Consider the following 26036-nt stretch of genomic DNA (forward strand, 5'->3'; position numbering starts at 1 on the left):
TGGTCCGGTCCGTGTAGCCACTGGTGCTGGTCAGGTCCCGGTCTGGTGTCGTCGGACTGTGCTCCGGTGGGAGGTGGCCTGTGATGTCGCCGGCCGGCTCGGTGTGCGGGCACGTGCGACCACCTGACGGCGGGGCCGACGGACTGACGGGACCGGCGGGCTGCCGCAGCTCTGCTGGGCCCCTGCCAGCGTCCGCCCTGGGTTGTCTGCTGAGAAACTTTGAGAGAGCTGTGGACATTTGGAATAGGCAAGGGATACGGGGAGGCCTCAAGACGAAGCAGGCCAGTCGGCTGACCGTGCGCTAAGCCCATGTTGGGATGGCGGCGTGCCGGCGGGTCAGCTCGGATTGGTGGCAGCGGCCGCCGGGTCCAGTGTTGGTCCGTCTGTCCGTCGTCGAACCACCACCAGCGCCGCCGCACTGGCCCGATCGCCAGCCCCGCTGCCGTCAGCCGGTCCCGTGTGAGTCCCTGTGGGGCTGTGGCCGGCCGTGCGTAGCCGGCTGTTTGTATACAATACAATACAATACAATACAATACATTTATTTTTCAAGAATAGAAGCAGAACACAGGATACAAACGCATAATCAGATTGGTGCAAAAGAATAAAATTCTTAAATTAAAGCACCTCTCTGCAGAAACGATAGCCAATACTTAACATGAATGCAACATAAACAACGAAATAAAATAACACTTTACAATGTCAAACCGCCGCCGCGGCGCACCACACCCGTCACCCGCCCACCGGGTCACTCATAGCCTGCCGCCCCCAGGGGGCGCCACGCACCGCCCGGTCCGTCGTCCGCCGCTGGGCGCAGTTTGGTGGAATCGTTTTGTATTGATAAGGAAATTTTGAAAAAGAGAAGCTATTTGGATGCCGTCTTTCAAACTTAGATCGGTACTAAGTTTGTAGTAGTTGTAAGCGCGGTGCCGGCGGCTGCGGCGTGCTGTTGATGTTCGCCGCGGCCGACGTCTCTGTCAAGGCCGCAGTGGCGCGCGCCCGTGGCGGCGGAGCGGTGTTTTTGGCCGGTGACGTCACCGGTCGCCGGGGCGCTGGCGCGTGTGTGTCCGGCGGGCGGGGCTGGGTGGGCGCGGTGCCGGTGGCCGCCGGTGCTGTTTGGCCGGGCGCCAGAGGTTGGGCCCAGCACGGCAGCCGCCCGCCGACCAAGTTCACTCGTGTGCGGCTTTGGGTGCCGCTGCCGACTACGCGGCGCTTCCTTCCCACGGCGGCCCAGCCGGGTGTGTAGTTCCGCTCGCCGCGGCACTGAGTTCGGCGCTGCACCTGGACTGCGTTACGTACGGCGGAGCAGGGCGGCTCTGAGACCCGGCTGTCCGCCGGTTACGCCGGAAGCGCGTCTACGCGCCGAGCCAGCGGCGACTCAGGAATGGTCGGAGGCAGGCGCGCGCGGCGACGGCGGACGGCGGCCACCGGCGCGCCGCAGCAACCAGGCGCCTGTCCCGGCGGCCGAGATGGTTTACTGCGCGGGGACCGACGCACCACACCGCCGACCGGCGCGTGCCTCGCGCTCCTGCGCCGCTCGGCGTTTGCAATTAGTGTGGCCCTGGGAATGAGTGGTGTCGGCGGCAACTGGGGAGAGGCCTTCTCCTCCGCCGCGTCCGTCGGCGCTGGGGCGGCGGCACGTCGGACGGCACACGGGTCCGGTCCGTGACTCCTGGGCCGCCGGACGGCACACGGCCCGGTCAGTAATGGCCGCCGCTGGGCCGAGATGGCCGTCTGATTAGGGGTGGCGCGGCCGTCCGGCGGTTATCGCCGAGCCGGCAGCCGCGCTAATGGAGCTCTGAGCCCGGGCCGGCGTCCGCCTGTCCTCCTCTGGCGCTGTGCCCCGGCTGACGGGTCATCTCCGCGCGCAGATAGGTTGTTGTTGTTGTTGTTGTTCCCCCTGGGCCCTCCTTACGGAGGACCATAGCCGAGAGGCTCCCTATGACGAAGGTAGCCGGCCTCCAAGGCAGCCACCAGGTCGGCGTCCCGCAGCCGCGACGGGTCAACGTAAATGCTGCCAGTTAGCCGCAGGCGGGCGCCAGCGAGGGCCGGGCAGCGGAGCAAGACGTGCTCCGGCACGTCCGCCTCCTCCCGGCACACGGCGCAGAGCGCCGCGGGGCACCGCTTATCGGGGCACTGCAGGCATGCCACGGAGGGGTGGCGGCCGATCCGGTGCAGGTATTGGAGCGAGCGGCCCCAGTGGCCCGCCCTCAACTGGTGCACCGAGATGGCGGCCTCTCGGTCCTCTCCGGGGATGGGGAGCGGCAGGGTACTCCCGAAGATAGTCTTAAAAAAGGAGTCGGGCCAGTTTTCGCGCCACTGACGTGTGGCCATCCGATGAACTGCCCGTGTCAGGGACCGAGCGTCCGAGGGCACGGCGCCCTGGGGCAGGGTGGCCGCTTGTTTGGCCAGGGCGTCAGCGCGCTCGTTCTCCGCCAGCCCGCAGTGAGCAGGGACCCACTGCAGGGTCACCTGCCGGCGCTCGGCAATGTCCAGCAGCGTCCTCCAGATCGCCGCGCCGATAGTGGTGGTCTGGGCGGCCGCTCCCGCGCTGAGGAGGCTCAGGGCGGCTCGTGAGTCAGAGCACGCCACCAGCGGGGCGGGGGACGGCTCATCCCGGACTCGCTCCAGCGCCGCCCTCAGGGCGAACAGCTCCGCGCGGGTGCTGGAGCAGAGGCCTCCCGCCGCCACCTCCACCTCGAGAGTCTCTCCCGACGCAGTGAAGATGACGGCGCCGCCTCCTCCTCGCCTGACCCCAGCGTCCGCAGAGCCGTCGGACCAAATCCACGTGGCCTGGGCTGGGAGCGCCGCCAGGTGCTGCCGCGCGGCCTCTCGTCGCGTCTCGTTGGAGGAGGCTCGACGGCCGCCGGGTCCCACGTCCAGATTGAAGGCGATCGGGCGGCAGGTTGTCCACGGGAGGAGGGGAACCTCGAGGCGCGGCTCCACCGTCACTCCCTCGGCGCCCGCCTCGATCAGCGCCGATCGCCCCAGTTGTCGCCAGCCAGTGGTAGACCGCAGTCGGGTGGGTGGGTCGGCCTCCGCGACGCGGCGAAGAGGGTCGTCCTCCGGCAGGGCGAGCGCTCGGCAGAGCGTTCGCGCGGCCAGCGTCTTCCTGGTGGACCATGCTGAAGGGATGCCTGCCTCGGCCAGCAGGGGATCCCTGGGGGTGGACCGTGGGCATCCGGTCACCACCCGGGCGGCCGCCAGCAGCTCGCGCTCCACCAGCTGGACGTGTGACGGGGACGCGGCCGGGAGCCAGGCACCCGCCGCGTATTCAAGGGCTCCCCGGACATACCCGTTCGCGACTGTCCTGAGCTGCGCCTCGCGGAGACCCCAGGTCCGGCCGGTCATCCTCCGCAGCTGTGCCGTCCGCGGCCGGACCTTCCGCCGCAGAGAGTCGCAGTGGTCTTTAAAGTGTAGAAGTCTATCGAAGGTCACCCCCAGAAGATGTAGGCTGGTGCCACCGGTGACCTGCGTGCCGTTCACCAGGAGTTGCACGCCACGCTCGTCCCTGCTCCGTTGAGTCAGCAGCAGCGCCTGGGTCTTCTGTCCGGCGATGGACATCTTCCAGTGCCTTGCCCATCGGGCCAGGGCGTCGGCCGACTTCTGGGCGCGAGCCACCGCGAGCTCTACGGTGGCTCCAGCGCTCAGTGTGGCCGTGTCGTCCGCATACATCAGGACGTCCGTGCGGTCCGAGGCGTTCCGCAGGGTCTCGATAAGGTCCGCCGCCCAGAGCGTGTAAATGGTCGGCGCCAGGACCGAGCCCTGCGGCAGGCCCGCGCGGAACACGCGCTCGCTGCTGTGCGCGCCGTTGACCTCTACGCGGGCCCGCCTGTCGCGAAGGAACCGGAATATCCAGGTCGCGAGACATCTGGGGAGGAGCTTGAGGAGCTTCAGGTGCAACATCCGGTGGTCGATCGTGTCATAGGCACGGGAGAAGTCGAACGCCAGGAGGACAAAGCGGTCCGCCGTCACGCCATCCTCCGGGCCTCGTCTCGGCTTGGGGCGATTCCAGCCATCTTGAACGGTTTGGACCAAGCGGGCCAGACTGTCCTCCGCCGACCTCCCGCGGCGGAACCCGACCTGTTCGGGGGGCACCAGTCGGTCTCGCTCGATGAGGTAGGTCGTCCGGGCCGCGATCATCCGCTCCGCTAGCTTGGCGATGTGACTCGTGAGCGCGATCGGGCGGTAGCTGCCCACTTGTTTGGGGTCTTTGCCGGCCTTCAAGATGGGGATGATGGTCGCCCGTCGCCATGAGGCGGGCGTCTCGAAGTTGGACCACGATCTGTTGATGAGTGCCAGAAGGGTCCGGTAGGCCGTCGGTCCGAGGTGCCGCAGGTGTTCGGTGCATACCTGGTCCGGTCCTGGCGCCTTCTTCGTCCCGAGGTGTCGGATTTGGTCGTGCATTTCCTGTTCGGTGAAGGGTTGACACTGGTCGGTACGCTGTCCCCTGCAGCAGCACGGGGCAGCCTTGAGGCCGCGGAGCTCCGTCTTGACGATCCGGTCGCGCTTGGGTTGGCGCACGTTTCTACTGACGTGGGCGTACGTGCGGACGAACGCCTCGGCCTTGGCCCGGTCCTCCGCGAGCAGTTGCCCGCAGTCCCCGTTGATGGCCCGGTCTGGGCAGACGTCCGGTGCAGCACCCTCCATCTTCCGCAGGATCTTGGTGACCTTCCCTATGGCTGCCGGCTTGTTCAGTTCTCCGGTCGCCAGTTCGCGGAAGCTCCTTTTCTGTGCTTCGGCCTCCATGGTCGCAACTGACTTCTTGGCTGTCTTCCATCTGGATCTCGCCTCCTCCGAGTCGTGCTCCTTGAGGGCGTCCCTCGCCTCCCGGCGCTCCGCCACCGCGGCCACGAGGTCCGGATCGAGCGCCCATGGCTTGGGGTCGGCGCGCGCACCCCGCGGGACGTGGGCGGTGCTGGCGGACAGGATCGCGGCCACCAGCCGCTCGCTGAGGCCCTCCACCGACATCGAGTCCGGGCGCAGGTCAGCGAGGGCCGCGTCACAGTCAGCCGCGAACCCAGTCCAGTCCGCCTTGTGAAAGGCCCATCGGCTCTTGCGGATCCTCTTCGGTCGCGCGCCGCCGATCGAGGTGTGGATCAGCTGAGGGAGGTGGTCGCTCCCCAGGTCCTCACCGACCGACCACGTGCAGCGGCCCGCCATGTCACGGTGGCACATCGCGACGTCCGGGGCGGTCTGTCGAGTGCGGTTCCCGTAGCCGACACAGGTGGCCGCGCCGGAGTTGAGAGTCACCCAGTGATGGAGCTCAAGCCAGTCGTTCACCCGGGTCCCCACCGCGTCCGGCTCGGAACAATTAACATCCCAGACGGGGTGGTGGCCGTTGATGTCTCCGACGGCTATGACGTTGGGTAGCGATGGGAACATGTCCAGAGAGAAGTGGTCTTCCCGCTCGTCCTCAGCTGACAGTCGGGACGGGGGGCGGTACAGGTTGTATATGTCGAGTGATGATGACTCTCTTGAGGGCTGGCCTCGCATTTGGTGCGGGATGATCTTGATGGCGCACCACTCCGTCGTAGTGTCTTGGGGCAGGAGCGGGGACGCCTCGATGGTTGAGTAGGACAGGCCGTCCCGAACGTAGATGGCGACGTCCCCACCCTTGATCGGCCCGTCCCGTCTCCTGCCCTGCGCCCGTCTTGCGACCGCAGCCGCCTGGTACCCCGGGATGGCGATGTTCCGGCCAGACGGCAGCTGAGCCTCCTGTACCGCCAGCACGTCCACCTTCCTGTCAGAGAGCCAGCGGGAGACCTCGGGAACCTTCTTCCGCAGTCCCTCCGCGTTCCAACTGACGAGCAGTAGTTGGCTTCTGGTGCGGCAGTTGTGGCGATACCGGCGATTCTTGGCACGTCGGCTGTACCCTCCTCGGGGGCCCGATGGGCCGCGGCCGCGCGCCCCGCCACTGGCGCTCGTGGCGGGGCCGTCGGTGTTCAGTTACTCAGCGGACCGGGGGCCGCGGCGACGCGGCTCCCCAGCCCGCAGCAGGTGGTCCGGTGTGTTCGGTGGTGTCGCGGCTGCGGGGCGCCGAGGGTGGCACGTCGGCCATCCGGCGTCCCGCCCGAGGGGGGCATGTGGGATCCGTTTGGTGAATCCGGCCGCTCTCCACGGCCGGACCGGGCAGCTGACGCCGCCCACACCGTCCACCCCGAGAAGGCGGATCCCTCCAGACGGCCGCGCAGATAGGTCGCCGGACCGGGCGACGCGGCTATGTGGCATGTTGGGCCCCCATCTAGACTGTTCGGCTAGGGTCACCTGCAGGATGATGTGAGTTGTGACCTCTGTCCCAGTCGTGTGACCGCGCTCTACACAAAGTGGAGACTGGCGGGGCCAGGTAATCAGTCGCCGCTGATTCTCCATTGGCGGCGGACGACCCTCCCTCGCACACGCTGCCAACGATCCTTATTAATCATTACGCTTGTGGAGTGGAATAAGGCATTCCGAAGCTGATAGTATTTGTCTAATTTCAAGTGCATATATATGCTGGCGATCTAAGGAATATTGAATTTAGATATCAGCACCGGAGAATGTTGTGGGAAGGTTACGTACGTGTTCATGCAGGCTTGCATAACACTATGCAACAAAAAATGAAAGATTTTCTGTTCCTGGAAAGCGACCAAATTTTTCATATTCATTGGGTCCTATCATAACCGAAATGGGCATTTGTTTTGATCTGAAAATGCTTTTCCGGTTTTCAGAGACGATTTTCGATTTTTGGCCCCGAAATTCGGTTTTTGGCCCACCGTGTCCGGTGTAATTGAATAATCGACTCGCGGTAACTTTCACCGCCTTTCCTATGCCACAAGCTTTCGAATGATATCCGTTTTTTGCATATTTGCGTGTAAAAATAACGTCATAAATCTATGCTAAAGTAAGAAAATGTTGAAATTTTGTAAAAATTTGACATTTTTTTCGATTTCATTTCAAAATAGAGAAAAAACTTAAGGCCCTATCAAAATTCTGAGCCCAGTTCCTTGAAGAGCATTCAATTTCCGTTCGGAAGGTACTATTTTAGTGCATTTTATCGGTTTACTGTGCCGTCCAGATTGAGTTAACCTAAACACATATCCTAGGTCATATCACATAGATAACGTATGATAACATGACATGATAACGTATGATCACATGATCACATGATAACGTATGTTAACGCCATAGGGTCAACGAGGGGTCAACTGAGGTCATGTTGTTGACCCCTTGTGACCTCGGGTCACACACATGAACTTACTTTTGAGCAGTTCTGTCGCTCAGAATCTTGATCTGTACCTCCATTTGTTAGAATGATTCTTCATGCACTGAACACATATTGTCATGGAAATGGCTGGGGGCCCGTTTTTCAAGTGACTCAATCTGGACGCCACAGTAAACCGATAAAATGCTCTAAAATAATACCTTCCGAACGGAAATTGAATGCTCTTCAAGGAACTGGGCTCAGAATTTTGATAGAGCCTTTAGTTTTTTCTCTATTTTGAAATGAAATCGAAAAAAAATGTCAAATTTTTACAAAATTTCAACATTTTCTTACTTTAGCATAGATTTATGACGTTATTTTTACAAGCAAATATGCAAAAACGGATATCATTCGAAAGCTTGTGGCATAGGAAAGGCGATGAAAGTTACCGCGAGTCGATTACTCAATTACACCGGACACGGTGGGCCAAAAACCGAATTTCGGGGCCAAAAATCGAAAATCGTCTCTGAAAACCGGAAAAGCATTTTCAGATCAAAACAAATGCCCATTTCGGTTATAATGAGATCCAATGAGTCCAAAAAAATCGGTCGTTACTCAGGAACAAAATGACTGTTGCATAGTGTAATTTGCCCTTGGCGATGTAGACACAGCACAATCAGCCGGCCATACGATAGGGATTCTGCCTGTCTATCCTGTCGGCATGCTGCCTGAGGGTTTCGCTAATGATCGCGGTGACATTTAGCAGCCGTCCGAGTGCTGTGACACGGCTCTGTCCATCTGCTCGGGAGCGCGGCGGTGCCGGGACCGGCCGGCCGGGGCCTGCTGTCGCGGGACGCGCCGGCCGGTCAGCTGTGCGACCGCCGCCTCCGTCCCTCGCCGTGTCCGGCCGCCGGACCGGACCGACCGTCTGCCGGCGCCGCCCGCTTTTTGCTGGTCTGGCGCGTGTCTGGTGGCCGTTTTTTTTTTGCGATGTGACTGAACGCGCCAACGTGTCGCTCTGATACTATCGTCAATCGGCTGGGCATTGCCACCGAACCCGGTCCGAGACCGAGTGAGCTTCGAACAAGTTCATCTGACTGCTGAATGAAACTGGTACTGAAACGGGCATGGGGCGGCATGAGCGCGCCGCCTTGGTCTGCGACCCCCGACCCCCCACTGCCCCACCTCGGCCACCCAGTGTCGATCGGGCCCGGCCCAACAGTGGCCTGCCAGAGAGCAGGTGGCGGCCTGCCGGTGAGCCCCGCTGGCCGGCGCCGGCTTCAGGTGGGAAAAGGCAGCAGCTACCTCCTCTACATAGTGGCCAATCGCCCTGCCTGACCGTAACACTGCTGTCGGCACCTGAGGCGTCAGTTAGGTCGAGTCCGTCTTCCCCGGTTCCCGCTGGTTCGGCTCGGACCGTGTGTGTGAATCACTGTGACCAGAGCAGACTAACGGCAGCCCCCCGTCCGCAGGTCGGAACGAACTGATCGCCCGCTACATCAAGCTGCGCACGGGCAAATGTCGGACGCGCAAGCAGGTCAGCTCGCACATCCAGGTGCTGGCCAGGAGGAAGCTCAGGGAGATCCAGACCAAGATCAAGGTGAGCGGATCTGGCGCGGCGGGGAGCAGAGGCGGTGTCGGCGCCGGCCCGACACTGACTACATAACTATATCATACATAAATAACTTGTAATGTCACGCGTCTGCCATCTCCCATACTTTTATTTCGAGCACACTAAGTCATGTTCTGTTCTGAGTGGTCGAGAGCATCAGCACTTGCAAACCATACCGGAGCGTGTATGCATATATATGTACCCTATGTATGGCAATGTTGGCTGACCCATCCGGCGTGGGTGCCGTGCGTCTCGTACAGAACTCGGGGCCGCTGGGCGCGCTCCAGGACCACCACGCCAAGGAGAAGGCGCTCCACTCGGTGTCGGCCATGACGTCGGCGCAGATCGTCTCGGCGTCCAGCATGCCGCACAAGGCGTCGGGCGCCGGCGGCGGCGGCGGGTTCGGCCTGACGGCGGGCGGCTACCCGGGCCCGGCGGGCCTCTGGCAGACCGGACTCCAGGGCATGGCGCAGGAGTGAGTCGGCAGCCGAGGGACGGGCGAACATGGCCGGCGGCTCCAATGCAGCCAGTGCTTGTTTGGCTGCAAACGGAGATATTTGTAGGAGGCGCAATGAATAGCCTTTCCCCGGTCTATTAGGTGATGTTTTGAGTCCATGTGTCCACATGTGTTGAACTGTACTCAGCGTGGTCGCTGTCCTGTTGGACGGTGTCCGGCCCCGCGGTGGGTGCCCACTGGGTAAGGGGTGTGCCCCCTCCCTGCGATGGGTGCCCCCGCGGACACCCCTCTGACGGCCGTTCCACCGCCGGCAGCGTGAAGCCGTTCGCGCAGTCGCCGTACGGCGTGGCCGGCCGGCCGCCGTCCAGCGCCGCCGACATGTCCCTGCTGGGCCAGCCGCAGCCGCCGGCGCCCGCCTGGGAGGGGCGCAGCATCGCCACGCAGAAACTGCGCCTCGTCGAGTACTCGGCCTTCATGGAGGCGGCGCCACAGACCCGCGAGCATGACGCCGTGGCAGACATGGTGAGTCGGCTGGCCGGGCCTGCGGCGCGGCCGGCGGCGGGTGGCCCCGGGCCGGGCTGGGTAGCTGGAGCCGGGAGCGGCGGGTGGCCCCGGGCCGGGCTGGGTAGCTGGAGCCGGGAGCGGCGGGTGGCCTCGGGCCGGGCTGGGTAGCTGGAGCCGGGAGCGGCGGGTGGCCCCGGAACTGGCAGCCGGGTCGGACGGAGGCGGCGCCGTGCCGTACCGGTACACCTCGGACCACCCGGTAGCCCGTGGCACGACTCGGTCTGAGCCGCGGCTCCTCTCTCTCTCTCTCTGTCCGGCAGTACAACAAACACCTGTTTGTGCACATCGGCGGCCCGGTCTCGTACGAGCCGCTGGAGGCCATCGGCATCACACAGATCTACGACAAGTTCCCCGACAAAAAAGGAGGCCTGCGCGAGCTATACGACAAAGGGCCAGCCAACGCCTTCTTCCTGGTCAAGTTCTGGGCCGACCTCAACACCAGCATACAGGTGGGTCAGCGGCACGGACGCTGGGAGGGCTAGCGGTGGGTGATAGATGCCTTGTGATATTGTGTGTTGATGCACGGCTGTCATGGTATCGCTCATGGCACTTGCAGCACATGTTGGAATAGTATCTGACAGGTTATATATGTTTTTATACTTCTCTCGCAATGATCCATGATATCCCTTAAAGTACAATGTGAAGTTCAAATTATAGAAAAGCTAACAATAGACTTATTCTACAAAGTTCGTTAGGTCGTTCCACAGAGTCACCTCTGTACACCATACTTTTCTGGATCAAAGGGCCATGCAAAGGCAAAGACGATTACGTGAGCTCAGAGGTCATTGCGTCAGGTCAGAGGTCCCCCTTACGTAATAGTTTTTTGCCTTTGTACTGCAGCATGGACCAGATATAGCTGGTCGTTCATTATCAACTACCTAACGAAGTTCGTTGTGAAGTCCATTTTTGCCCTCCTTTGGCTGCGAGTTGGTACACCAGCTCCGCTGTATACCATGTGATGGCCCTCGCTCGGGTGTGCTGTGACGCCGCTGTTGAGGCCGCCCGCGCTCTGTTGACCTTTCGCCTGACCTGGTGGCCTGTGACCTCCGTCTCAGGACGCGAGCGGCGCGTTCTACGGCGTCACCAGCCAGTACGAGTCGCCGGAGAACATGACCATCACGTGCTCCACCAAGGTGTGCAGCTTCGGCAAACAGGTGGTGGAAAAGGTGGAGACCGAGTACGCCAGGTGAGAGCACGAGCCGCACTCGACCCGCCGGCGGAGGGGCACGGGGTCTCAGGAGGGGGGGGGGGGGGCTTCCCGGCTTATCTGGCAGAGTCGACCCGGCTCTGTGCCCCGTGCGCCGTCTGGCAGTCTCGTTTGGTGATGGCTCACCTTGTTTGGTATGTGGCTGTTACTGGACCCCGTTTGAACTGCGTCCCTCCTGTCAGAGCTCTTAGCGGAGCCGAATCACTGCTCGCTTGGTTCAGACGCGCTAACCTGGCTCGGCTGTGTGTGCGGGGGACAGTAGCTAGTCTGTGTCTGACGGCCTAACCACCTCCCCGGCAGGTTTGAGAATGGCCGGTTCTTCTACCGGATTAACCGGTCTCCGATGTGCGAGTACATGGTCAACTTCATCCACAAGCTGAAGCACCTGCCGGAGAAGTACATGATGAACAGTGTGCTGGAGAACTTCACAATACTCCAGGTGGGTGCGGCAGCCGCTCGGTGGGGAGGTATGGGGGCGGGTACATTATCGGTGACTGGGACGGGTGGCTGACTCTCCCCGGTTCGGACAGGTGGTGACTGACTCCCCTCGGTTCGGACAGGTGGTGACCAACCGGGACACACAGGAGACGCTGCTGTGCATCGCCTTCGTGTTCGAGGTGTCGACTTCGGAGCATGGCGCGCAGCACCACATCTACCGGCTGGTCAAGGACTAACGCCGGCCCTGATCTCGTGAGACGGCCCCGTGGCCGAGGCTGCCGGCCGCGCGGCGCCGGAGTGCCGTGATGCTTATGAGCCGTTGTTATTTGTGAGTGGTTGCATTAGTGTGTCCTAGTGAGAGCGTTATTTACTGTCGGCGCGCCGCGCGTCCGCCCGCGGGGTGTCTGTGAGTGGCCGCGTCGGCGGTCGCTGGCACCTTTGTGCGCCATTCGGTGGTTCTATGTGTCCTGGCGAGGGCCACCCAGTGGTTCTATGTGTTCCGGCGAGGGCCACGTCCTGCCGCTGGCCGCTGTACATACGACTCCCAGTGCCTTGAACCGATGTTCAAATAATTTGTCGGAGGGCGCCGTCCGCCGCTCTGCATCAGCAGCGCCGCACCGCCGGAGACCATGTGCGTCTTTCAGCGCGTGCTGCCCGGAGGACAGACCAGACACACACGTCACGTGCCAACGCAGCCCGGGAGTGAGCGTGCGCCACGCGGCCGTCGACGGCCGCCCCCCCCCCTCATTGCCCCTCTCACATCCATCCACCATATTCTCGAGAGGAACACTGGTGTGCCTTCACGGAGCTCCCGACTATTTTCCTGTCTGCCGGCTGCGGCTGGTTCGGTCGGCAGCGGTCGGTCGTGCCGCGCTGAGCCGGCTGGCCGCGCCGCTGCACCCCTGCACTCGCTGTCCCCGTCGGACCCACCCCGCCGTTGATACTCGCCGTTGCGCTGATGTGTGCGGTCTTGCTGTGCAGCCGTAGGTTGCCGATCCGGTGTTTTGGTACTGCCAGCGGCCGGCCCCCGCGATAGTGCTGCCATCTGGACAATTGTTGCGAACACCCGCAGTGGACACTAACCATTCGGATGTGATGTGGTTGTCGCTTGATCTCAATTCCACTGCGCCCGGTGGAAGCACGAGTTTGTCCGGGCGGCCGCGGGCTGTGGGGGCTGCCCGGCGGCGCTCTGTTACCGCGCTGCCGTCCCTCTTATGTGATGAGACAGAAAAGCCGACGTGTTCGCCTCGTCTGCGGTAGCTATGCGCCGTGTCTTGTTTTGTACAGCTATTCTTTCGGCAGTAAACACACCGAGAGTGAGGCGGTGTCTGAGTGGAGAGGGCTGACGCGCACGGAAATTCCGGCCAGTACTTTTTCAAAACGGGGACGCAATGCGGCAGCATTGTTTGGGACAATGACGTAGTTTCTAACCCAACGGGTTTTAAGCAGCTTAAACAGATGGTAAGATATAGCAGACCAAGATGTTTACCGTAATTCGAAGCAGCCGCGCCCAGTCCGGTCAGAAACGGCAGCCCCCCGGACCTCTTACCGTGACCCTCGGCAGCAGCTGCTGTCGCTGGCCGCCCAAGCTGGCTGCGCTCATAGAGGTACTGTTAACAGTGCTAGGTAAATTATAAATATTGTTCTATTATGTCCTTACCACAGTTATCATAAATGAACATGCTTTATTTTGTTTTGTTTTTCACTTTGCAAGAGACGGATAGAGCATCGCCCTGAACGCGACAGGTCACGGACAGCTTATCACAATGACCAGTGTGTACAGTATAGTCGGGTTGTCATTGGGAACATAACTTGCGTGGTCGCTATGCAATAAAATTGTGTGTTAAATTAGGTAGAAATGTCACAGAAACATTTGAAATTTACCTTTTAGTACATCGGTCGAAAACTGGATTTATTTCTACGATACAGAGACCCCGAGGCAGAGTGCTCAGTGGAAGCACCCTGACGGCTGACACCCAGAGACCCAGGAAAGCCAGACAGGGCAGGTGCACTAGGAACTCATAATGATTCCGTTCTTTGGCGGCTAAGGCATCATCTTCGTCAACTTTGTCCCCCACGGCCAGATGGTCAACAAGTAATACCACGTGGTGGTTCCGATGGAGTTCAGAAAGAATTCGCCGCAAGAGGCCAGAACTCTTCCAATTCGGCCAGTGGCACCTGCACCAGGACAACGCACCCACCCACAAGTCCATCATGGTGACGAGCTTCCTGACACGTCAGGTGGGCGTAAAAATAATCTCTCATCCTCCCTATTATCCAGGTCTGGCCCGCTGTCGCTTCTGGATGTCCCCAGACTGAAAGAGAAGCTCAGGGACCACTGTTATGAGGATGTGGAGGGGATGAAGGAGGCTGTGACAAAGGCACTGGCCACCTTCACTTTGGAGGACTACCAGCGGGCCTTCAACTGCAACAGGACTTTTGTGTAAGCCAATTAGGTCACGGTATTGTGGCGTTATAGGAGCACAAGCGCTGACTCCAGTTGAACAAGGTACCCCGAAAACAGTTTTTGGACGCATACTGCTTCACCACGAAGGTCTGGGAGAAGTCTCTAAGTCAAAGGTCTGGGGTCTAAAAAAGTGCTTTCTAGCTTAACTTGAACCGTCACTGTGGAGTGTGGACTCGCTATGGAGTATCGGCGCACAGGCCAAGAAAAGCTCAAAAGTGGTGCCAGGAAACTAAGGCAAGCGTCACGGCGATTAGCATGCCACAGCGCATATTCATATGATTGCACATGGAATCATGGGCGGCGCCACCGGGGGGGACGGGGGGGGGGGACAGGTCCCCCGCTATCGAAAGTTAGGGGGGTACAGTACCCCCTATCGGCGAGGCCCGTTCAATAGTTGATAATAATGCATTGTATAGTTATCCGTCGCATTTAATGCATCGTTGGTTAATCAAGGCAGATTCTGAATAAAGATTGCTGTTGGGATGCATCGCAGGGGGTCCTGGTCATCTGCAAAAGGTGCATGGAGCTGTGATGCCTGTAGTTATAAGGTGATCGCAGGGCCACGGGGATCGTGCCCCCCCCCCCCTTCTTGGGGCCCCAGGCAGGGTTATTACCTCCCCACCGCACTGCCAGACCCCATTGCCGACAAAACCAAGTTTACTGAAATTCCATAGAGTTCCGTTACTATATGGATATTTTCCATTCCTAATTAGTCGAATTCAAGCATGGCAGTTCTACCACAGGAACCATTTGAAATCTATGCCATTTAAACCCAGCACTTGTGGGGACAAGTGTTCGGATAGATCACAGGCATGACCAAAAAAGCACGCAGTAGCCCAAGACCTTATAATTGGGTAGCATCGGCTCCCTCTCGTCAAGGGGTTCGATAGCACTCGTTTTTTTTTTCTGCAAAACTAAGCTCGGTCGGCGGCCGAACGGCTGGGGGTCTAATCGAGCCCCCCCCCCCCTCCCCTTCTTACGTCAGCGCCTGTGAAAATGCCATTACCAGCTGTTGAAACATGGCAGTTGCTTTTGCATGAGTGCACGAAAGGGTTTTAGGTACGTGATACGTGAAAGGTTCTACATGAAAATTGAGATACACCAGCTTACCAAATTGTGCTCACTGTGGTGCGCTCGGTTTTACCTTGACTAGTCTTTGAATTCTGGGGTGAAACAGACCAGTCAAGAAACCTGTTCCATAAGGAGAGCCACTAATGCTAAAGAGATGAGGGATGAGGTTTCCAGAGACCTTCATTACCTCCCAAAGGGGGTGCCCCGCCATTTGCCAATCCCTGCTGTAGTTGTTACGATTGGAGGATGAATATGAGAACGACTGCAGGTCGTGCCAGCTCGATCATGACGAACACAATGGTGCCGACATCACAGCTCTACTGCCATTTTTGACGAAGTTAATCAACAAGGACCGGAATCCTACCCTGGGGCATTTCACCTGCAGAGGTCGCCGGACCTGAGACCCTTTCACTCAATTTTTTCAACGGTGCATGCGCTTGTTTTTCCCGCGAAGCTCTTGGTAAGTAAAATCCATCAGAAAGTGTGAACAAATAACGGCTGGTGACCTTCCATGACCTAGCATGACCTTTTGAGTGACCACTGACCACCGATGACATGACCACTGACGGCTAGCCATTAGCTGCACCCTGCCCGTTGCATATGGATCAGGTAGTGATGTCATGATTCTGAAATTATATTGCAGTTTTGACGCACTTGTTAGAGCAGAAGACATTCCCACTTTTCCTCCATGACTATATGATGGTGAAGCCATGAAGCTGACCAGACGTAAGATCGAAAATTTTAAAGTACGAAACGTAAGAATAGCTACTCATACCTAAGCAATTCGCAGCTTGTAGGAAACCAGCTTTGAGTTGTCAAGACTGCAAATTTTGATTTAGAGGCAAGGAGGCCTGAAAAGGTGATCGATCTTAGGTGTCCTAGGATAAGTTTGAAAACGGGATGCACCATTCGATGTGTTTTGGGCTTTGCCAAGTTTCGCGGCATTACGTGCCTCGTTTTTTTTTTTTTTTTTTTGCATATACGATCAGTATCTACTTTTGGGATTTTCGGTCAGGCAAGTCTCCCGTCCCCCCCTATCGAAAACCCGTGGCGCCGCCCCTGCATGGAATAGGGAGCCTATTGGGTGGACCACCCGGTGGTCAATGTCATAAATATATCAAAACGGAATGTACCCTGTTTTACATGCAAATAATATGTGAAAACGAACTTTTGGGACACTCTGTAAGTGCAATTAACTCAGGAGGAGATCCTACTTCCAGGATGACTTAAGTTTAATATTTCTCTGAAATATATGACTGTCTCTACTGAAAAAGTCTAAAAAATCTAGAGTGCACCTCGTACCTATTTACCTCACATTGGTAAGTCTTAGGTAATTGGTCATCTCACAGCTAGTTCAGTATTTTCCGCACAGCATCACATGCCGATGATTTGATGGACATTGATGGATTTGATGGGCACATGTCAACAGTTCAACACTTGTTTGCGACTGGCCATTGCTAAGGACGCGACATAGAACGGAATATTACCGAGGCGGGACACTTGACCATGAATGATGGCATCCATGGTCAAGTAGAGTACTTCATCCATGACTTGACCGTCCCAAGGCGCCGTGCACAGAGTGAACACTGACCGGACGGGGTTGGCGTCACGTTGCAGTACCCGGCTGGGGCCCAGCGGCACCGTCCCCGCCGACAAAAGTCCGCCGTCGGACGGTGTCGGGCGCTGGCTGCCGGTGCCGGGAACACGTCCGCGTCTGAGAGCCGTCTCCGAGCTGGGTGGCGGCCACGGCCAGCCGGTCGGCCGCCGCATTACCGCCGTCACCAGAATGCCCACGAACATGGTTCTGAAACACCAGCAACACATGGTTCTGAAACACCAGCCACACATGGTTTTGAAACACCAGCCACACATGGTTCTGAAACACCAGCCACACATGGTTCTGATACACCAGCCACACATGGTTCTGAAACACCAGCCACACATGGTTCTGAAACACCAGCCACACATGGTTCTGATACACCAGCCACACATGGTTCTGATACACCAGCCACACATGGTTCTGAAACACCAGCCACACATGGTTCTGCAACACCAGCCACACATGGTTCTGAAACACCAGCCACACATGGTTCTGATACACCAGCCACACATGGTTCTGATACACCAGTCACGCATGGTTCTGAAACACCAGCAACACATGGTTCTGAAACACCAGCCACACATGGTTCTGAAACACCAGCCACACATGGTTCTGATACACCAGCCATATATAGGTAGCCCCACTGCTCGGTGCTCACCCATTTCACGGTGACGTCGTCCATGGCGCGTGCCAGCTGCTCGAGCTGCGCACGGTTCTTGACGGGACCGCCGCCGGCCAGTCGCCAGCCGTTCTTTCGCCAGACGCGCAGCCAGCGGGTGGCGCACTCAATCACAAAGCGTGAGTCGGTGTGCACCAGGACACGCGAGAAGCCCGCCTGTCTGGCCAGCCGGAGCGCGCGGCCGGCCGCCTGCAGCTCTGCGCTGTTATTGGTGGCCGGCGGCGCGGCCGGCTCAGACACGTTCAGCCGATGGCCTGGTCCGAACCACACGCCGATGCCGGCGCGCGCGTCACGTCGCCCGTTGCTGCGGCACGCACCGTCCGCCCAGACGTGCACATACTTGTTCCCGTCGGTGGTGAATCCTCGGTCAGCCGGAGGCGGGGGCGGCTGTCGGCCAGATGAGGCCTGTCGGGCTGGAGCCAGTGCGACCACAACACAGCCTGCATGCCAGCTGCAGTGTTTACAATGTGTGAATGCCCGGAAACGCAGCAGCCACGTGAGATGGTATATGTCCATTTCATCCCTGCCGAAAAGAAAATGCAGCTCATATTCATAAAGCAAGATTGAATTCATCTAACAATTACGACGAATCCCAGGGATGCCATGCATGCCATACGTCACTGTTACCAGAAAGCTATCTAACATAAGGTGGGGTCATTTGATGTGAGTGGGACTGTTTGATATGCGTGGGGTATTCATAGACTGCCGTGATCTACAGGGTGGAAATAATTATGTGAACATACTTGTTCTTCATCTAGCAATGGAAAAACATGGTGGTGGCTTGAAAATTTGAATTGTTACATCCTTATATGTGTGCAATACACTGACAAGAGTTGCAGCACAGCTGACACCAGGATGTGAGGCACTGCTGGCCAAAGCGTAGCCCACACTTTCTGGAGCGGTCTGGTGAGGTACTCGATGTTGGTGGCTCCTAACAACTCTCTGAACCACAGGTACACAGAGGGCCCTCTCAGGCACAGACGGCAATCTCAGGTACACAGAGGGCCCTGTCAGGCACACAGAGGGCCCTGTCAGGCACACATAATGCCCTGTCAGGCCACAGAGGGCCCTCTCAGACACACGGAAGGCCCTCTCAGGCCACAGAGGGCCAGCTCTCAGGCCACAGAGAGCCCTCTCAGGCCACAGAGGGCCCTGTCAGGCCACAGAGGGCCCTTAAAAGATGAACAGAAGGCCCCATGAGGTATGCGGGTCATTTTCAGGCCACAAGGTGTCCTATGAGGCCTACAGACGGTCTTCTTAGATCAAAGGTGGCCCCTGGAGGTCACCAGAGGGCCCTCTGAGGTGAACAAAGGGCCCTCTTAGCCACCTCAAAGAGGGCCCTTTGAGATTAGAGGGTCCTCTAAGGCGAATAGAGGGCCTTCAAAGGCCACAAAGTGCCCTCTGAGGCCACTGGAGGGCCCTCTGAGGTGACATGGGGGCTATGTCAGGCCACCATGAGCCCTATGATTATCAGACCCTCTGAGATCAAAGAGGGTCCTTGGAGGTCATCGGAGGGCCCCTTCAGGCGAATATAGGGTTCTTTTAGCAAACAGAGGTCCCGCTGATGCAAACAGAGGCCAGAGGGCCCTGTTAGACACCACAAGGAGGTAAAAAAAGATCAATCTGAAGCCAAAGACAGCTCTCTGAGATGAAATAAGGACTTTTGAGGCCTCAGGACTGGCCCTCTGACGCATAAATAGGGTCCTCTGAGGTCACCAGAGGGCCCTCTGAGGCGAACAGAGGGCCTTCTAAGCCAAACGGAGGGCCCTCTTAGGCGAATCAAGGGCCCTCTGAGGCGAACAGTGGGCCTTCTGAGATCAAAAAAGGATCTGGGAGACCACAGAGAGGCCCTCTGATGTCAAAAAAGAGCCCTCTGAAGTCTGAAGCCACCAGAGGAATATGGCAGCAAGGGCGACAGCTGCTAAAAGAGCAGCGATGCACCTTTCAATTTTCTCCCATTGGCTTATTGGAAAATTCTCAAAACTGACCTGACCTTTGCTCAACACTATCAATATACCGAGATATGCATTTTAACAGTTATGATGATGACTGAAATTGATTGATTGATCAATGACCCTCACTGATGACTGAAATGTTTAAAACAGTATAATCATCCCCCAGCAGGGCGCAGGTTGACACCCTTTCAAATCAGGCTCCAAGGGCCCTTTTGACACTTAAGGCCCTTTCAACCCAGTAAGTGAAGGGCCCTTTTGACTGCGGACCCTTCCCCCTGGAATAAATCCTAGATACACCACTACTTTCATCTTTTCAGCAATCTTTTCCATCTTTCCATCTTGTTTTTGGCAGTGTGAGGAAGGGCTTATGCAATCATCCACAAAATTTTATTTGAGTGGGGCACAAAAGCACACCTTATCATCTCGCCCAGGGGGGCGACACGGCTATTCGCGCAATGTATTAATTTATGGGCCGCGCGGAGCCTCGCGATGACGCGGCTGGAGGCAACTGCTCAGCGCGCTAGGATACTTCTGGCGGGGCGGGGCGCTGAACGGTGTGCAATGAATGGGTTATGGTCGGGCCGACAGAGATGAGGTATTGAATTTGAATTGACATCAGCAATCGGGTGGGGAAGGAGAACGTTCCTAATCGAGCTTGGGTTGGGGAAAGCCGAAAATATCGCGATCGGCTCATAGCTCAGACAGGGCCGGGTGCCGTACCATGTGTTGTATACATATTTAGGCGGGCAGACAGAGATGAGTTATTGGATTTAAATTCACCTTACCATCGGTTTCTGGTGGGGTTTGAAAATGGTTTTAGTCAAGCTCGGAGTGGGGCAACCCACTGGCGGATCCAGGGGAAGGCATTTGGGGCAAATGTCTTCCCCCACATTGGCAGCGCCCGAAATCGCTTTTCGAGAATCAAAGAAAACTTCACAACTTTTCTGAGGAAATGTTGATTAATCACACTGCACAGCAGTGCGCAAGGAATCGAAATCAGAGTTGTTTTTTTTTTAATTAATTCCGAGAAACCTTTTTGGGGTAAGCCCCCGCAGTGTCCAAGACCGCTTCCTGGATCCGCCAGTTGTGAATAAGTCACGGTCGATACCGAGCTTCGGCGGGACCAGGCGCTGTATACGTTGTTCTTTCAATGAAGAGGTGGACAGACACCTAGCCCCACATCCTACTGCTATGCCCGTGCTTCTGTGGGTGAAGCACTAAAGCATCACGGAATCCCACAGGACCTGCGAGTCGACGAGGTGGGCCGCTTTGGCCGCCGGTTACTGCAGCTCCCTGGAGTTGCCTGGGACCGATGGCAAAACAACAGCTCCGGCGGTGCCCCTATGGGCCGTAGTAATTAGCGAATTCCTGTAATGTAGAGATCATATCCTCAATAATCTCCATTACCATTTTATATTCCTAAACAGTATGACAGAACAATTATGCTTGCCTACGTTCAGGCATTACCTCTGATGGTCATACGTCCAGTACAACATGTGTTGTCTGTCAAACAACAATCGACGACGGGATCTCTTCTCATTATCTCTTAAGCCATCGGTTGTCAATTCACCCACCCCGTTTCCCTAAAAATAGACGGTCAGATTCGGCCTGGGTCCTTACGACCCCTCTAGATTCGCCAGAGACGGGATCGGATCGCCGTTATTGCACCCGTCTTAGTGTCTTTAATACTATGACAGCTTCGACCACGGACTTCGGACGGGCTGATCGTTCCACGAATGTACGAACCATCCAGGCCTAGAGTGCATCGAGGTTTAAAAGAATGCAGTCTGTAGATCAATAAACATAACAATGGTGGTATACAACCACATTAAAATATCTCCCCGGCTCCCGCAACGTTCCAACGCCCCTCCGTTATGCATTCGCCTTGTGTGTCCGCCGAGCCGGCTTGCCTCCAATGACGTCATCGGCCGGCCGGCGGCGTTCAAGGTCAAACGGCTGGTGTCCTTACCTGGAGTTCTATAGCCTTGATCTCGCCAATTTTGCTCCAACGGTGGGTTAAAGGTGTCGGTAACGGGTGACATTCATAAGTACCAGAGTACCATTGTACCCAGGTTACACCGGGACCAAGGTTACACCGGGGCCCAGGTTACGTTCGGCCCCAGGATTTGAAGGGACCATGAAGACGCAAGTACCATACTGTGATTGGTCGTTGGCAGACGGGAATGACGTAATGCATCCCTGTGGCGGCCGTGACGTTGACCAATAGGAGGGGCGGATACAAATTTGGACCGCCTTGGTACACTACTTGGCAGTGTGCTTGGGATTGATTTTCTCGAGATTGAATTGAGGTAGCGCCGTCCATCGCCCGCCGCGCGGCGGCGGCGCCCAGGCCCGAGGGTCATCCGGCGCGGCGGGAGGTAGCGTCCCTCGGACCCCCGCGCGGCGGTATAGCGTACTGCGGCGTCAAGAAGTGAAAATGACCCCTTGCACGAATTAGTGTTCGCAGCGGCTAACTTAAATTGCAGGAGGGGGAGGAGGCAGTGGCGTAGCCACGGATTTTTTAGTGTGTGGGGGGGGGGGGTCGGGTTTCCGTTCTTCGTCTTGATGGGTAGAGGTGTTTTTAGCCACACTTCGACTCCCGGTTTTTCATGTGTTGAGAAAAACCTCGGCGCGCAGTGCCACGAAAGCAGCGGTATATCTTATTGTACATCACTATTGCATCGTGCATAAAAATCAAGCACAGGCCACCTGAGGTCAGGTCACAATGTCATGTTCAGTTCAGTTCTAATGCCTCTAAAAGCTGCAATCTTGTCATTCCTATAGATTATCTCCTATAAGTCTGAAATTTGGTGTAATGAATGGGATTATAAGTGCCAACAGTTCATGAATCTGGAATTTTACATATGAAAAGTGAAGTCAGGTCAAATATGTGACCTCACCAATCATGATAAGATATGGGAAAATGCACGAATGCCCTCTGCTTTGAACGAATATGCTAAAAACGCTATAAGACAGGTACTTTTGTAGCCATGGCACCTCTGCTCATTTTAGAGACAAGGTGCAGCTAATGACCAGTGGTGACTCGAATGGTCAGTCATTAGGTCATCAAAGGTCTCTAACACATTTTCGACAACAACTTTTGATGGAGACGCTGTAGAGCGATGACAGCACCTGGAGTGTGTTCAGTGTATGTTCAGTGTTCAGCACCAGTGTTCAGTGCTGGAGTGTCAAGTGTGTTCAGCTCAGCAACACAGATCGATCGCACATTTATGCAGCAGGTTCTTTTCCGGTCAGGACATGACCATTGATTGACCTTTACCTGATGTCAAGTTTTCTAGTTAAGTTCTTAAGTTCAAATTGTGAGCCATGCGACGTGTTTCGACGAAACAAACACGATGGTGATACCTAACATGAATATCATACACATACACTGAATCATAGGTTGTTACAGAACAAATGTTTCGGCAAATTCCGTCCGTTTAACTGTTTGGCCTCTGTTTAACTATTTGGCCATAGACCCGAAGTCATATCTGAGGCGAAGTTGGCGAAAGAGCTTTAAAAAAAGCTATCGAGTACGCTTTCTGTGTCGCTATAACTCTTATTCGTGTTTTACGGGTCGCCATAGGCGGCGGAACGGGGAGGACACCGGGGCACCGTGCCCCCCCCCCCCTTTGATTTTGGCATTTTAACATTAGCCCTATGGGCGTTGCATGGAAAGAATGGGACCAAAAGTCGGCAGTGCCCCCCTTAATTGAATTGGTGTTCCGCCGCTACTGCGGGTCGCATAAGGTAAAATGTTTACCAACGTAACGCTAAAGGTATGCTTTCGGCCCCTGATCGAGGTAGAGCTTCGCAGAAAAGCGAGGATGCTGCCCGTGATGAGAGAAAGCCGATGATGTCCAATTTCAAGGTCTTGGCCGAGTCATCTTAGGTCAACGCCCAAAAGTAGAAAAAAGCTGGCCTGCTAGAACTTTGTGAGCCGTAGCTGTTATCGGGGTTCCGGGTACGAGTTCGATGTTAGTTTTGGACAAAGATGATGACTCCATGCATTTGGGGTAGATCGGGTCGGGTCAGGTCAGGTCGACCAGCAGGCTTCCTGCCGGCCATCTAGAGTGGGTGACAACCACCAACGATAGCTTCGTAACATGTTACTACATAACCACCATTTATCAAAACTACCTCTTAACCCGCGCCGTGCTGGTGGCCTGAACTTTCCGCCGAGTGCTGGGGGGTCACAGGCTAAGGTGATCGTTAGTTCGCTCAGCGACTGGCATTTCACGGGTTTGTTCTGAGAGCTCTCCTACGCGCGTCCCCACCCCTCACATCCAACCTTTTACCAGTTGTCCCACCCACTCTCCTTCACTGCCCACAACCGCATCCAGTTGCCCCACGATGGGGAAGCGGCGCCGTCAGCGCCCGCTATCCGACTCCTTATCCGATTCCGACTCTGACTCCCCTCTGAATCCGACTCCTCCCTCTGCCATGGATACCGACTCCCGCCCGACCGTCAACCCTCCCTCCTCTACCCACCCTTCGACTGATCTACCCGGTACCGACCCTCGCTCGTCCACTGACCACGCCCTGACCGCTGACCTGACCTCTGACCCCGCCCGGCACTCTGACCCTCGCTCGTCTACCGACCTCGCCCGGAGCCATGACCCTCGCCCGTCCACCGACCACTCCCGGAGCTCTGACCCGCGCACGAACTTGGCCAACGCACCTGCCTGTGATTCGGTTGATCGCTCTCCACTCGAACCGTACTTGTCTCTCGACGGCTCCTTTCTGGTTGTTAAGGCTACCGATAGCGACTTCTCTTTCCGGAAGATTAACGTTTTCTGGCCTCAGAAGCAGATCGCTGCTATCTGTGGACAGCATGGCCAAGACATAGAAGCTCCAGCTAACGGCACTCTCGTCATCAAAACACACAATCGAAGGGACACGAAAGCACTCCTGAAGACAACCATGTTCTGTGGTCAGAAGGTGACAGTCTCTCTCCACCAGGCTCGCAACTCCTCTAAAGGCACGATTTTCGCCCCCGAACTCCGCCACATGTCCGAAGCTGAGATCTTGTCCGAGCTGAGAGGAGAGGGAGTGTCCCACATCCGACGACTGACTACCTTCCGTGATGGCCAGCGACGGGACACCAGCTTGCTGGTCCTCACCTTCGACAACACGACCCTGCCCGAAAAGATAGCCATCGGCTGGCTCAAAAAAGATGTCCGGGTGTTCATCCCAAATCCACTCCGATGCTTCAAGTGCCAACGATTTGGACATGGTAGCTCCACTTGTCGCCAGGCTGCTCGCTGTCAGAGATGTGGTGAGTCTCCTCATGAGAACTCCGAATGCACTAAGCCAGTCTCTTGCTTGAGCTGTGGTAGCCCCGAGCACTCAGTCTCGTCCTCACAGTGCCCCACGTGGAAGAAGGAAAAGCGTATCTGTGAGATCAAAGCTCAGTCCGGCTGCTCGTACCCCGACGCTCGTCGCCGTGTGGAAGTCGAAACAGCCACTCCGGCTCCTGGCCGGTCTTATGCCAAGGCCGCCCGTACAGAGACCACCTCATGCAGCACTCAGACTGAACCGATCTCAGCACTCCCCCCTCTTCAGTGTCTGAAGCCCCTGACTGCATCTACGACCACATCTACGAACACCAACGACGCGACGGAGACCATTTTTGGTGACCCGATGCCTTCCTCCCCTCTTGAATCGCAGCCCGAGATCTCACAGGAGATCGCCCAGAAGCCAAAGCCCTCTACCGGAGCTGGTCGCTCCACCACAGACTGGAAGAGGGTCCAGCGGTCGAAAGATTCCCGACCCCAGCCTCCATCAAAGGATAGTCAGTCGTCAAGCGCTCGCACGTCACGTCCTCCTATCAGAGTGTCAATGGGCCACAACCGTGCGTCAAGTTGGGCTTCGCCCCGTCGTGCTGCTACAAACAGATACTCACTCTTAGAACAACAATAAACAGCCTACTCCAGTGGAACTGCCGAGGCCTAGTTTCGAACTGGGCCGAAAGCAAAATGTTCTTTTTACTTCTAGCACCCATCGTTATTGCTTTGCAAGAAACTTGGCTTCTTCCAACAGACCCCTACAACTTTTCTTTATTCAACTACTCTCTATACCGCTATGACGAGACAGATGGCGAGAGACGCCATGGCGGTACTGCACTCTACATCAATAATGATTTCGTTCATCAGCAAATACCCCTCAATACACAGTTACAAGCAGTCGCTTGTACAGTTCGTTTGAACGGTCGCAATATAGATATTTGTTCTATTTATATTCCTCCGAACACAGATAATCATACACTAGAAAGGCATCTTAACCAAATCATAGCACAGTTTCAGCATCCATTTCTCTTACTTGGCGACTTCAACGCCCACAATCCAATGTGGGGTCGGAACATTCGAGTCTCCGATGAGCGCGGCGAAGTAGTTGAGCGGTTTCTGGATTTACATCAGCTTGTTCTTCTAAATAAGGGAGATAATACTCACTTTTCTCTCGCACACAATAGTGAATCGGCCATTGATCTCTCTATTTGCTCTCCACAAATAGCAACTTTCTTTGATTGGCAGGTGGATGGTGACATTCATCATAGTGACCACTATCCGATTAAACTGCAGACGACCTTCCATTCGGAGGCCGATGCAACATCTGCTTTTGTTCCTCGCTGGAACCTAAAAAAGGCAGACTGGGTTAAGTTTGAAGCTTTTTGTAACATTGATAACGACCAATTTCAATCTCCAGAACAAGGAATCAATTTCCTTACTGACACCATTTTGACAGCAGCTGAAGAAGCCATCCCAAAGACAACATATTCAACAAAACACAAACGAGTCCCATGGTGG

General features: G+C 56.6%; 2 protein-coding genes across 9 annotated transcripts in view; one reads left to right on the forward strand and one right to left on the reverse strand.

Annotated features, from left to right (window-relative positions):
- Window positions 1-12778, forward strand: part of LOC122386648 (transcriptional enhancer factor TEF-1-like) — a 72852-nt gene extending 60074 nt beyond the window's left edge. For all 6 annotated transcript variants that reach the window (XM_043376059.1, XM_043376067.1, XM_043376049.1 and 3 more), the window contains 7 exons: window positions 8653-8780; window positions 9053-9267; window positions 9564-9771; window positions 10074-10262; window positions 10869-10999; window positions 11321-11459; window positions 11581-12778. In XM_043376059.1, the coding sequence (XP_043231994.1) occupies window positions 8653-8780; window positions 9053-9267; window positions 9564-9771; window positions 10074-10262; window positions 10869-10999; window positions 11321-11459; window positions 11581-11694 (1124 nt within the window). In that variant the 3' untranslated portion in view covers window positions 11695-12778. The remainder of the gene's footprint in view (window positions 1-8652; window positions 8781-9052; window positions 9268-9563; window positions 9772-10073; window positions 10263-10868; window positions 11000-11320; window positions 11460-11580) is intronic.
- Window positions 1-26036, reverse strand: part of LOC122386673 (ribonuclease H1-like) — a 65796-nt gene that overhangs the window by 11742 nt on the left and 28018 nt on the right. Inside the window, exons 2-4 of one of the 3 annotated variants that reach the window (XR_006257426.1) lie at window positions 17255-17798; window positions 16067-16800; window positions 13577-14217 (exon numbers count right to left, since the gene is read on the reverse strand). Coding sequence is in view for 2 of the 3 variants with exons in the window: in XM_043376107.1 (XP_043232042.1) it covers window positions 16603-16809; window positions 17255-17791 (744 nt within the window). In the remaining variant the exon portion in view is untranslated. Of the gene's footprint in view, window positions 1-13576; window positions 14218-16066; window positions 16810-17254; window positions 17799-21054; window positions 21078-26036 lie in introns of those variants that run through there. The other 2 variants (XM_043376107.1, XM_043376099.1) reach the window with 2 other exon arrangements.

Source organism: Amphibalanus amphitrite, unplaced genomic scaffold (genome assembly GCF_019059575.1).
Source record: "Amphibalanus amphitrite isolate SeventyFive unplaced genomic scaffold, NRLGWU_Aamphi_draft 000016F_arrow, whole genome shotgun sequence".
Classification (NCBI taxonomy): domain Eukaryota; kingdom Metazoa; phylum Arthropoda; class Thecostraca; order Balanomorpha; family Balanidae; genus Amphibalanus; species Amphibalanus amphitrite.